Source organism: Arachis hypogaea, chromosome 6 (genome assembly GCF_003086295.3).
Source record: "Arachis hypogaea cultivar Tifrunner chromosome 6, arahy.Tifrunner.gnm2.J5K5, whole genome shotgun sequence".
Classification (NCBI taxonomy): domain Eukaryota; kingdom Viridiplantae; phylum Streptophyta; class Magnoliopsida; order Fabales; family Fabaceae; genus Arachis; species Arachis hypogaea.
Window position 1 is genome coordinate 108,318,073 of NC_092041.1, and position 13,361 is coordinate 108,331,433.

General features: G+C 33.0%; 2 protein-coding genes across 5 annotated transcripts; both read right to left on the reverse strand.

The window, feature by feature from the left end:
• Positions 1 to 1,232: 1,232 nt before the first annotated feature.
• LOC112755539 (protein EIN6 ENHANCER) lies at positions 1,233 to 8,861 on the reverse strand. Its single transcript, XM_025803696.3, has 4 exons — positions 8,432 to 8,861; positions 6,567 to 6,944; positions 6,426 to 6,493; positions 1,233 to 1,648 (listed from the first exon to the last, which is right to left on the reverse strand). The coding sequence occupies exons 2-4, from the start codon at positions 6,739 to 6,741 to the stop codon at positions 1,517 to 1,519; spliced, it is 375 nt and encodes a 124-aa protein (XP_025659481.1). The 5' UTR covers positions 6,742 to 6,944; positions 8,432 to 8,861; the 3' UTR covers positions 1,233 to 1,516.
• Positions 8,862 to 11,301: 2,440 nt separating this feature from the next.
• LOC112755540 (uncharacterized) lies at positions 11,302 to 13,030 on the reverse strand. 4 transcript variants are annotated; one of them, XM_025803698.3, is made up of 2 exons: positions 12,749 to 13,030; positions 11,302 to 12,395 (listed from the first exon to the last, which is right to left on the reverse strand). In XM_025803698.3, the coding sequence occupies exon 2, from the start codon at positions 12,369 to 12,371 to the stop codon at positions 11,412 to 11,414; it is 960 nt and encodes a 319-aa protein (XP_025659483.1). In that variant the 5' UTR covers positions 12,372 to 12,395; positions 12,749 to 13,030; the 3' UTR covers positions 11,302 to 11,411. The 4 variants fall into 4 exon arrangements, with proteins under 4 accessions (XP_025659483.1, XP_025659482.1, XP_072053670.1 ...); XM_025803697.3 differs by having other exon boundaries at positions 11,302 to 12,623; XM_072197569.1 differs by having other exon boundaries at positions 11,302 to 12,380; positions 12,749 to 12,992.
• Between the last annotated feature and the right edge of the window lie 331 nt (positions 13,031 to 13,361).

The following is a 13,361-nucleotide window of genomic DNA, read 5'->3' on the forward strand; positions in this document are numbered from 1 at the left end:
GAGTATCTTTGCTAGTAATTTTATATAATATTTTTTCATTCTCTTATTTTAAGTATCTTATAATATGCAATGCTTTACATTGTTGATTTGATAACTCATCCTCTTTACCGTCATTTCCTTGAGAGACTCCAACATCTTTTAACATTTGTCATGAATATTTTGACTTCACATATTGCCTCTAGTGTCTATATATGCATGTAAATGATATGTTTTAAATAATATGAATTGAATAATTTAGAAAATAATTAACATTACTAAGAAATAGATTTTAGTTGTAGGATTAATTTTGTTAATTATTGTGAAAATGGTTACAAAATATAAATTGAATAATTAAGAGAATATTAATATTGTTAAGAAGAGATTTTAGTAGTATGGGGCATCTTGCTAATTATTATGAGAACTGTTATAAAATATCTCCCGTCGTGGATCTAAACTCCAAACTCGAACTTCCGATACTTACTTAAACGGACAAGTGAATTGACCACGACCAACTCAAGTTAATTAATAAAAGAAATATATATATATATATATATATATATATATATATATATATATGCTTGGTTTCATGATAAAATGACAAATACTATAATATGCTTACATTGCAAAATTATAAGCAAATTATGTGTTTAAACGTAGAATGATTTGGTATCAACTTTTATAAAATATAAATAGATATTTCAATATTAAACTTGCACCTGAAATTCATGAGTAGAATTTAATTACTCAGTTAATCAGTTTCTAACCCCATTATGCAACCATTATACCTTTTATAGAAATAAATAGGGTAAAATATGCTTGTGTCTCTGACTTTTGTAGATAGTTTTAAAATTATTTCTAGCCTCTAACTTGTATCAATTTTATACTTAATGTTTAAAAAAAAAAATAATTTTACTCTTTTACTTAATTATTGATTTTTACCTTTTTAACGTTAGTTATAAAATTGATTCAAATTAACTTATTAATAGTGATTATTTTAAAACCTTTGACAAATATTAGAAATAAAAATACTTTAATGTTTTTCAAATTTCAACAGTATAAAATTCAAAATATTTGTTTCTCTGTCCAATTTGTGGCTTTGGTCCTAAAAACTTCAAGATATTTGGTTTTGATTCCTTGCCATTAACATGTCACCATTGAATACTGACGTCGCATGGCATAAGGTAGCAAAGACCAAAACCAAAAGTTTTGAATTTTTAAGACTACAACTACAGACTAAAATTACAAAACACAAATTTTGCAGAGCCAAAAACTTATGAAACCTGACAGAAGAAATTCAATGTGTCAAACTAGAATCTGTCCAAGCCACATTAAGTTACTCCAACTTTTATTACATTGGATGTGTTTCTACTTAAAACACACACCATCATTGCTTGAATGTAACTAGATTTTATGCAATTTGCTAGCAAAATATCAGAAAAAGATCAATATGATGATGATGCATAGATGAGTGACATCACTTAATAATGTCCAACGAGTAAACCTGTTTAATATCCCAGAAGTTGAAAAAGTAAAAGAACTACTTAAGAACCACTTGGGCATTCCTTAAAGCTAGGTATCTCTGCACATATTCATTAGGAAGCGATCTTATGATCTTGAAAACTTCAGTGTTAGCATACCGGAGATTGGTCCTAGGATCATAGTAAGGTGCCTGCAAGGTCAAGTAATTAATCAATTTTTCAGCAAGCCATATGGCATGGGAAAACTAACAATCATAACCAACATCATGAATTAAAATTAACATATAAAACAGTGGCATTGGAACATTCGAGACCAACAAAAAGATTCATGAACAAATTTTTGGAACATTCCAGACCAACAAAAAGATTCATGAACAAATTTAGTCCTCTGTTGTCTCATGACGTGAATATAGGCAGCGTTTGGTTTGAGAGACATAGACACTGAGACATAGACACAGTGCTACACGGTGACACATGTCTGCTGTTTGGTTTGGTGAGACACAGATTTTCGAAGGACACGGGAGGACACGGATGGACACGGAGACATTAAATTTGTGTACCTCCAATTTAGTGAGACACTAAGACACAACTTGTGAGATACTAATTTTTTACTCTTTTACCCTTATTGAAATTTTAAAATTTGTCCTCTTATCTACCCAAACCTTTCTTTTTTCTCTTCCTCTTTTAGATTCTATAACTAAATTTATCTTTCTATTTTCTTCAAAAAAAATTGTACATTTAATTTTTTATTTATTTAAATTTTGATTAATCTTTGATAAATTCTGAGCTTTACTTTTTTATTTTTTTCAAAAAAAAATATATATATATATATTTAATATTTGAATGATAATTTAAGATGATATTAGAAGAAATAAAAAATATTAAAAGAAATAAAAATTCAATGGTGATGACATGTAGTGTTTGGGATAATGGATGTACAGTAATAATAGTAAAACTTGTGGTAGAATGAACGGTAATTCAGTCTTTTTAAAATATGTGTGTCTTGTTCTTTATTTTTACCAAACACAATACATAGACACAAATATTTTATGTCCATGTCTTTAATGTCTATGTCTTTGTGTCTATCTCTCATCATATACATCAACCAAACGGAGCCATAGTTATGTTGGAATTGATCCTAGGTTGTGGGATAAGAAGTTTAAATACAATGCAATATAAAAGGGACTGTAAAAGGATCAACAATGCGATATACAAACAAAAATACAATGAAATTTAAATCCTACTAAGTTTAAGCAAAAACCTCAACATACTTGATAGTGTTGGGTACGATTTGTTACTAGTTTGATTCGAAGATGTTGTTGGGTAAGAAATATGGTTGGAGAATGGGGACACATACAAATTTAAAATTGTCTTTCTTAGGACAACTTTTAAAATAATTTATATACTTTCCAAATAGAAGGACACAATAGCCTTAGTCAAGGACGATTTTTAAGTCAATCTCTATATCTACAACAAAAGATGTGGAAGACACATCTTTTCAGTCCTTGTTCAACAGAAATCAGACGCTACGCTAGATATAGGCCAAGCTGAGCACATTGTGGTCTCAAATTCCACAAGGGCATACAATTATAATAATGAAAAGAATCCAGAACTTCCTATTACTAAATTTTAAATTTGAGGCGGATGAGTGAAGACAGAATTAGTTATGCTAACCAGAAGTGTAAAAGATTCCATGAAATTTGATGAGGATGGGGTGTTTTTAGTTATACGTGTAAGAGGATTCAGCAGAAATTGAGTTTCGGTTTTGAAAGTCTGGTTATACATTTTAATTAATTTTTACTAAATTCCATACTTGTATACAATTTCCAAGAGGAATTCCCAACTGAAATTCAGCTTCGATCAGCAAATATAAACAAGTTTCTCTTAATTTCAGTTTAGATTCTAGTTGCTATACATATCAAGCTTAAAAACTAAAATAATAATAATAATAATAATAATAATAATCAAGTATGTGTAATGCAAGATAGCTAAATCTCAAATCATGTCAAATTGACATAACACTAACTTGAAAATCTTAGAAAGTACCAGTGTACCACACGAAAAAAACTTCATTCAGGAAAAAGAATAACTTGCACATGAGAAAATTCATTATTCAATGCTTACTAAACTAAGATGCAACTGCAAAAAACAACAGTAAAATCTTATTTTTCACTTGATATCTTAGTGGTAGTCATTAGGAGTGTATTTGGAAACTTTTGAAAAGATAGAGTTGAATAGAATTCTTGAGAGAATTCTTTGATTTGGAACAAAAAGAACAGAAATGAAATAGAATATGTAGAATTTGTTTGAAATAACTATTTTATCCTCCTACTATTACCACCAACTCTCTTTCAAATGCCATTCTCAGTCTCAGCCCCTCAATCTCTAACCTTAGAAGGTGATTTCACTGTCCACCAACACTAACTTCAACCACCACCATTCATCCCTACATCCACCCACACCCCCACTGCCCTCGCCCCACGATTGTCATCTTTGCTGTGTTAGTTGTTGATTTTATTTTATTTTATTTGTTAACACAAATCTATACAAGGCAAAACTTCCTACAACATTGATTGATGATTATAAATGTGGTGTTGGACATAATGATAATGGCAGTAAAGGGTGAGGTGTCAGTGATGATGGTATTAAACTATTAATGGTGCTGTTGTGTTGAATGGAAAAGATAATTAGTGGGTTAATTTTGGTATTTTAGTTTTTCAGTGAGAATTATTTTGGCAATGTCACAACTCATGAGAATAAAATTAGAAATCGACCACACTTGGTCTGATTTGATTTAGCTTGAAACATGAGAATTGAATTCTCATTAGATTTGAAATTTACATAACTTTTTACAACCAAAGTACGGAAAAGAATTCTAACTCTTGAGTGAATTGAAATCCCAAGGTTTCCAAACACACTTCGAGCTTGTTTGGAAACCATTTAACATGAGAAAAGAATTCTATTTCCTTTAAGAAAAGAATTCATTTCTATTTGAAATTCAATTTCATGATTTGGAATAACTATAATATATTAATGGAATATAATTCAAGTTTAAAGAGTGTGAGAGTTGATTTGGAAATCATTCATTTTTAGTTGTTCCAAAGCAAGAACCAGAATTCAACTCTTGAGTGAATTCTAATTCCTAGCATTCCAAACAAGCTCTTCAGAAAATGTTTTAAGACATTTAAGCACAAATTGATCCCGCTACACATCCAAGCATTTGTGTCAACCAAGTTGCTCCAAACCCAACAAAAACCACTCATATAATGTGCGTGTGAGTCATGCACTTCTTATTCGCGTTCCTTCTTCTTCGCGCAGTTTTTCCTCATCATCATTCTTTTATTGATGCTATTGCTGCTATATTTTTTTTCCTATTTCTTCTCCTCCTCCTCCTTCTTCTCATGCTCTTAGTAGTTATTGCGGTATTTTAATTCTTTTTCTTTGTTTAATTCTTTCTTCTTTTTAATTTATTGTTTTTATTCTTGTTAAGATGAAACAAAAAGAATTATAAGAAGGTGAAACAAGAAGGAGAAGATAAGGAAGAAAAAGATGATAATAATGATGAAAAAGAGGAGGTAGAGTTTTGAACTGTGCAAAATTTATCAAAAAAAATAGCACCGAAACTTTTTAATCTTGACACAGAAAGTTTCTTAATTTTGACACCAAAATTTCTTAAGCGTGACACAAGCTCTTGTTAAGAGGGTTAAACAAGAAGAAAAAGAAGAATTTATTAGAAAGGAGGAGGAGGAGGAGGATGAGAGGAGGAAAGAGTTTTAAATTGTATAGAATTTATTAGAAAGATAGCACCCAAATTTTTTAACCATGATATAAAATATTTCTTAATTTTGACACCGAAATTTCTTAACCGTGACTGAAGTTATTATTAAACAGATGAAATAAGAAGAATCATGAGAATGTGAAAGAAGAAAAATTATGAAAATGTGAAAAATGAAGAGGAGGAGGAGGAGGAGGAAGGAGAGTTTTAAATTTGTAGAATTTATTAGAAAAATAGTATCAAAATTTTTTAACGATGACGCAAGATATTTTATAATTTTGACACCGAAACTTTTCAAAGATTTCTTGTGTCATTTATCAAAAATTCCTGTCATTTTTAACACATTTCTAGATTTCTTGTGTCATTTATCAAAAATTCCTGTCATTTTTAACACATTTCTTGTGTCACTAATAAAAAATTACTGTCACTTTTGTTACTGTTAAACTAATTGTGTGATATTGAATTAAGAACAAGAAGATGATGACGGTGGTGATGATAATAATAATGAAGGAGGAGGAAGAGGAAAAAGGAGAAAATATCAAACGAGAAAAGAAGATGGAGGAGGAGGAGCAAGAGGAGAAGGAAGGAGAGGAGGAGATGGTGGTTAAATGATGATCATTATAATGATAGTGAGAATGAAGGTGGAGGAGGAGGAGGAGGAGGAAGAAAAAGAACGAGAGTGAGAACGTAAGAAGCGGTACGTAAATTTAACTTGGTTGAACTTGGTTAAAAAAAGACTTGGTTATATATATATATATATATATATATAGTAATTGGCCATAAGAATTGTATGACTGAGTGATATAAGGTAATAGGTGTGACAATGTTTTGCATGTATTTTCATATAGAGAACATGCTGTAAAATATTCTATGGGTAGTTATTTGTCCCTTAATGGAATGCCGAAGGGAATACATACCGAATGGTCTAAAAAAAAAAACATTTAGGCACAATAGTATTCACTCGATGTCTTGTGTTGGATAAAATGAACAAGTGTAAGAACTAAGAACCTAAGAGGCAAGTATTGGATTGAAAGCAAGCAAAATCTTTTACACATGGAAGAATAAAACATTACAAAATTTCAAAAGTGTGGCCAAAAGCAAGAATGCATGTTATTTTCAGAAGCTCACCAAAACAAGCTAGTAATATATTTGTTACTGTTTTAACTGCCTAAAGAGGAAAGATAAGTACATACCTCAAAGCCAGTAATATCACAAATTTTCTTGCAAGGATGCATAGAAGGGGGCGATTCAATATTGACATCTGCAAGAAAATCCACTATAAATACATATACAATTTGAATATAAAATTAACCCTAGGAGCAATCTTAACTCACAATTGGGTTCCTCAGGAGGGTAATTTTGGTAATTCTCAGCCTGAATAATCTGTTTAAGGTGTTTCCAGTGCCTGCCTCTGGATTGGCCTTTAGGATATTTCTCATACATTTGAACCTTCTTGAAACTGAGATAACTTGGCAAAACCAGCTCTGCCTCCACTACCTCTGGCTCCATCTTTGCAGCGACCACAGCAGAATACGTGTCAGTGTTAACCCTAAGGGCTGAGCTGCTGCTGCTTCTTCGTACACAACAAAAAAGAAAACTCGATTGAGCCAATCGAGGTGGAGATGCAGTTAGCAGGTCTGGCAAGAATGACGCTGCCGCTTCAATAGCTTCAGCGGTGGATGGTGGAGACCGTCTGGACTTTGCGGTAAAATCTGTGTAAGGCAGGAAAAGATTTTTTGGGTTTTTTATTTTAAGCAAGGTTGCAAGAACTGAACCGGTTAATGAACCGGTCAAGTGACGGGTTCAATGGTCCAACCGAGATCAAACCATGCTTGAACCAATTTAATTAAATATAAAATAAAATTATTAAAAAAATCAATATATAATTTCAAAATGAATAATGTTTCGTCTTCAAAATAAAAAATTTCTAATTAGTTTCTAATCAACAACAAGCCAACAACTAAGAAATTAACTCAGAATCAGAACAATAGTACAAAATTAACTAAGAAAATTAATGACAATCAACAATAATTGAAGCAGAACAAAAATAACAATCAACAATCAATCCCTGGTTTTTTTCAATAGCATATAGTGATACAAATGCATGTATTTTGAAGAAAACTCTTCATTGTTCCAGTAACAGAAAAGCTTAAGGAATCTAGAGTCTAGAACTGAACAACTATATCTGAGGTTTGAGGTGTTGAACAACCCAATCAAAAGAGTGAGATTTCAGAAATGAAAACAATTCTATTTTATCACTAGCATAAATATCTTCATCAAGGCACACTCACATTCAATTAAATAAAACATATCTTCTGCTACAGGACCTGTAGATTTAATAAACAAAAGATATATCACATATGCATTGTGGCAATTCAGAAATGGAGTGAACATTTAGAAGGATAATATATTAATATTAGCCTTAACTAATATGAAAGAGCAAAAGCTAACTTCCAACATGTAATATTCCATGATAACTGTTTACAAAGTCAAAATGCTGGAGCCTTAAAATGAAATATTTGTTGTGCTTCAGAAAAAAAAAGGAATACAAAAGATTTGTTGTGTATCATTCAAGAGTATCAAGAAAAGTTTATTATAACCATTAAAAGGCTCACAAAATCCCTAATAGAGTGATCGATGATAATATCCGAAAATCAGCATGGATTTGGAAGCTTAGAACAAAATGAAATATGTTACCCTACTCACTCAGATTATAAATATACTAGATTCACAAATATAAATAGTTCAAGCTAGCAACAATGAAGAGAGTTTTTCAAAATACATGCATTTGTATCACTAACAGCACAACCTCAACATGTCAACAGCCATAGCAGACCAAGAATACAGGACAATCAACAAGAAAAAGCTAAGGAATAAATGACACAATAAAACAAAATTAACAAACTCAAGAACACACTAAACTCGAAAAAATTAACAAAAATCAACAATAAATAATTCAAAACATTAACAACCACCTTGCATCTCTCATGACTTGTACACAATTAAAAAATTGCTATCCCCATAAACATAAAAAACCGGCAGAAATTAACTCAAAATCAGAAGTTCAGAACAATAGTACAAAATTAACTCCGAAATTTAACAACAATCAATAATAATTAACTCAACAAAAACAACAATCAACAATCCTCCCCTGTTAACAACAATCAACAATCAAGAAAACACGAATAACTAAAAATACCTTCCAGAGCATAGAGCACAGAGGTGAGGTTGAGGGAGCACGACGGACACACGAGCCGGAGCGCGGCGGAACTGGAGCAGAGGAGGGCTAGAGCGCGGCAGAACAGGGGCTGTGCGATGGAGGAACGAGACGGAGGAGACGAGCATGAGTAGTAGGGACGACAGAACAGGGGTCGTGCGACGGAATAACGAGACAGAGGAGACAAGTGGCGACGCGAGACGCGTTGAGAAGGAGGAGGAGACGAGCTTGAGCAGTGGAACGGCGACTGGAGTAGATGCGACGGCGGCGGTAAGACAGCGGTGGACGTGAGTTTTTGGCGATGGAGGAGGCGGCGGGGGTGAGTGTGGGCACGTAGGGCACTGAATTCTGATATTGATTCTTAAATGTATGCGAATTTGTTTTTTTTTTTCTTTTTTTTCTAAAAGAAAAAACTACCATTTATAACTAGGAAAATTAAAAATATTGATAAATTTACTCATAAAAAAAATTATCATTTGTATTTATAAAATAGAATAAAATTATTTAAATACTAAAAAGTCACATAAAAATCTCAAATTACTCTCATCATCATTTCTCTATTAACTACTCCATCATCTTCTTCTGCTCATCACCTTACCACCACCACTAACCCCATCCTCACTCTCTCACCAATAATCAATTGATTTTCAAACAATCCTAACAATTTTTCAGCCGCGAGCCACCTCTCCTCCTCCGTGGCAAATGTCGCAACTTCTGTTTCCCTCTTGCAGCCTCCAGTATCAACGTCAGCAACCACCCCTCATTCTCTCCTTTCATATCTCGCCCTTGCCGACTAGGGACCTTCGCACCAGTTCCTGCTTCGCCACTATCAGTGACCCTAGAGCCGCAGTGCCCTCTCTCCTCTCTTCACCGTCGACCACCCTCATCTACTGTGGCTACCTTCTCCTTGTCACCAAACTAGTGCCTCCGACGGGCCACCGTGTCCGCCGCCACCATTGCGGTTCTTTGCGAACCAAAACTGCGGCGAACTCTCTTTCTCTCTTTCTATCTCTTTCGCCATTTTTCTATTCTCCTAGAAAAAGTGAATCCAGATACATGATGCTTCTGTGTTTGGTTGTTTAGATTTGATTTTCTCTTCACTCTCTTCACACCTTATATCTGTGTCCTTTTTCGCCCTATTTCTGTCAGCTTTTTCGATGACATCCTTTTCACTGTTTTGTTCCCTCAAACAGCAGCTGAAACCAAGATCCAATTTTGCCTCTTACTCATTGTCATCCATTTCAAATTTCTCTCTGGATTGATTTTGATTCCTCCAAAGGTGCTTTTCTCTTAGTTAATTCATGATGTCACTATTTTTCAATGCATTGCTTTAATTGAGGTGATGAAGGAGCGGCAATGAGGTGGTTTGTGGCAGAGAAATGGAGGTTAGATAGGAGGGTGTTCAGGTGATGCGAAGAGAGAGATGGGAGATGATGGTAGTAGGGTAATAATAAGAGTAATTTGGGATTTTTAAGTAATTTTTTTCTGTTTGGATATTTTGTTATGCGAAACTCATGTTTCATGGGTATAAATGGTATTTTTTTTTTATGGGTAGATATGTCAGTTAGCATTTTCAACTTTTGTGAGTAGAAATAGTAGTTTACTCTTTCTAAAAAATAAAAGAGTTAATTCTCAATGTACTGAACTTGCAACGAGTCTCTATATCGTCTTAAACTTAAAATTGCTTTAAACCTAAACTTAACAAAATTTGTTTTCGGTGACGAAATGATGATATAATTAGACAAAAGTCACGCCAAATTGGTAAAACATCTCCATTCTATTTTTGGTTCCCAAATAGAACAAAAATGACATTACCTTCGTCGGTCCAACCATGTCATCATTCCATCATTGAAAAATACCGTTGTTAAATTTAGGGACAAATTTGAAACAATTTTAAGTTTAGGAACAACATTAAGACTCGACTATAAGTTCAATGACCATTTTGGGTATTAATTCAAAATAAAATAACGTTGTTTTGTGACACTACAACAAACCAGTCACATCTCTTAAAAACCGAATCAATTTTTTCAGTTTATCGATTAACTGCCAGTTTAACCAATTTTTTCATTGGATTTTTGTCTGATGATTTTTCATCACAACCGAATCGATTGAGGGATTGGTTCTAGTTAATTCAATCGAATTGGTCGACCCATTCAATTTTAAGAACCATGGTTTTAGGTGCAAATGTGCTTTTACATGTTATTTTCGGTCTAGGTTAAATTTGTATTACGCTTATCGTAATCAAACCACAATTGATCTGTTAGAATATTACTAGATTAGATTATTAGTTTGTAATTGTTGGACGATTGGTTATTCTATTTGATACAAAATAATTAAATAATTATGTTAAATTTTATTATTTTTTATAATAAATGTTTGTTTTAATTTTATTTTTATATTTTAATAATTTATTAATTAATTTATATTTATTATATATTTTAACTATTTATTAAAAATAATATTAATAGATATTATAAAAATATTATAATTAATAAAAAATATTTTTGACTACCTTTGTATCAATTAAATCTTTTGAAATTATATAAAAAATATTAAATCCGGCAATATTGAATATTTGAGATTAAACTTAATAGCTTCAGCCGATGATTGTTTCCTTCTGTCATTTTGCCTTCAATTTAAAAAAATCATGCTAAAAAAAATCGCTTATCAAATCAGTCACTATATATTTGTATTTAAATATATATTATTTAATTTATTTTTAATTTATATTTTATATTTCAAATTTTCAATATGTATTTTACACGACGATCGATTTTATTGTACGGGTAATATAATTGTTTTTATTAAAATAGAAAATCAAAGGAATCTATCTCTACAACTGAAGGAGCGAATTTGAGTTATAATAAATAATTAACACTTGTAATTGAACATGAGAATGTTACATATGTAAAGAATAGGCTATGCATTCATTGAAAATCAACCTATTACTTGAAAATACCAATCAGCTATAGAATTCAACATGCCCTGCAATTTCTCTGCATAGAAGCTTTGCTTGGCTAGCCAAGTTTATGCTTTTGGCAATAGCCAGACCTGTCTGTTTGTGTCTAGTTGCAGGCTTATATGACTTGGCCTGCTCTTCAGATCCCAACACCAAAGCTTCCTTGGCAGGAACCACGCTTTCCCACCAAAACTCGCGCAAAATCCCATGTATCAACTCCCAATAACTGCGTTCTCTGAGCACCCGAAATATTGTGCTTCCGTTTGGTGTCCAGCAATATAGGTCAACCCACTCGCAATCCATTATCTCCATTTGGCCCTGCACTTGGGGCATGTAATAGAAAGGCATGGATGACCATGGCAACCCTGTCTCCGGCTTGCCCTTGTTGTAAGGACACTTGACTTCCAATATCCCACCTTCCGGGAAGCAACCTAGAACACCATCCGGGGAGGCACCAATCCAATCGAGTCGCTCATTCGCATGCATTGCAAACCCCATTGTGCTCACCTCATGACCTGTGATTTTTCTGTACTGATCTATAGCTGCTGATTCATTCTGCACACCCCATTCCATGGCGTTTCTTTTGGAAGCTTCAATGACCTGTACTTCTGTTGCAAATACTTTCTCGTGCCATAACTCGACACGACGGCTCCCTTTCCAGAAACCCAATGCAGTACTGAATGTGCTTGTGGTCAGCTTGTCCTTACGAAGCGCGAACCACTCGTCTGAGCGTTGTTGGACCTCAGACTGCGAAAGGTTTGAAGCAATCAGCGGAGAGGATGAGGACCGAAAAATGATTGGCACAACTGAAGAAACCGCCAGTGAGGCACATGTGGAGTGATTTCTTAAAATTCTTTTCCAATAACTACTCCCAGCACATGGAGACACAAATGCTTTCTGGAGAATGCCACCGAATCTAATGGTGCAGGAATTGCTTGTAGCTGAAATCGTCATCCCATTCATTCCAAATCACTGAGTAGTAAGTACCTAACAGAAACCGGTGATGATAGCCAATGATGTGCCAAACTATGCTAGAAGATAATCCTACTAAATGCGCTCAATTAAAATCGGAGCTAAAAGGAACATTAGTTACATCAAAACCAAGCTTTTGCCACACAGAATATGCATCTTCTAAATACACTACCCACAGTGTTCTGAGTTCTGACAAACATGAATGGAAAAAAGAGCTATGCTTTTCGGTTTTCACAAATATAGCTGAGCACACAAAATGAAATTTATCAATAATTTGTTTTTTGGGGAAAAATTCAAAGACAATATTATAAATGACATTCAGCAATAATAATAATAATAATAATAATAATAATAATAGTAAGGAGCACCTGGAAACAGCTGCGAGAACTGGAAGGAGATGGTAGAAGAGAGGGATTTTGGAGGGTTTATGTGATTTGGGAGTTTGCGAAGGAGAATAGGTTTCAAAACCCTAACTGTGTGATTTGTGGGTGTGGCAGGGAATTTGAGGAAGGAGGAGGAAAAAAACACCAAACCCAAACCCAAAGCCCTTCATTTCATATATTCCTCCTCTTCGAATCCTGTCATCCCCCGCTTTGGTAAATTTCAATCATATAAAGGATAGTTGCTCTGCATATTGCCAAAATTTCGATTTGCCCTAAAATTCGAACAAACATTATCAGGATCGGATCCGATTCGCAATTTTTAAGTTTGCATTCAATAAGATATATCTATAAAATATAAAAATATTTTCTAATTTTTTTTAAAATATTAATAAATTTTTTTTATTTTTTTAAATATGTTTACTCTTAAAATAATATTAAACGTATTTTTTTAAATAATAAAATTAAAATAATTCAACATTGATAATTATTAGTTGAAATAAAACATAAGAAAAATATTTATTTATTTATTTAATTTTGCAGATCCGCGGATATGCAGATACCTACATAAAATCCGCAATCCAATTCTATAAGTGTGCGG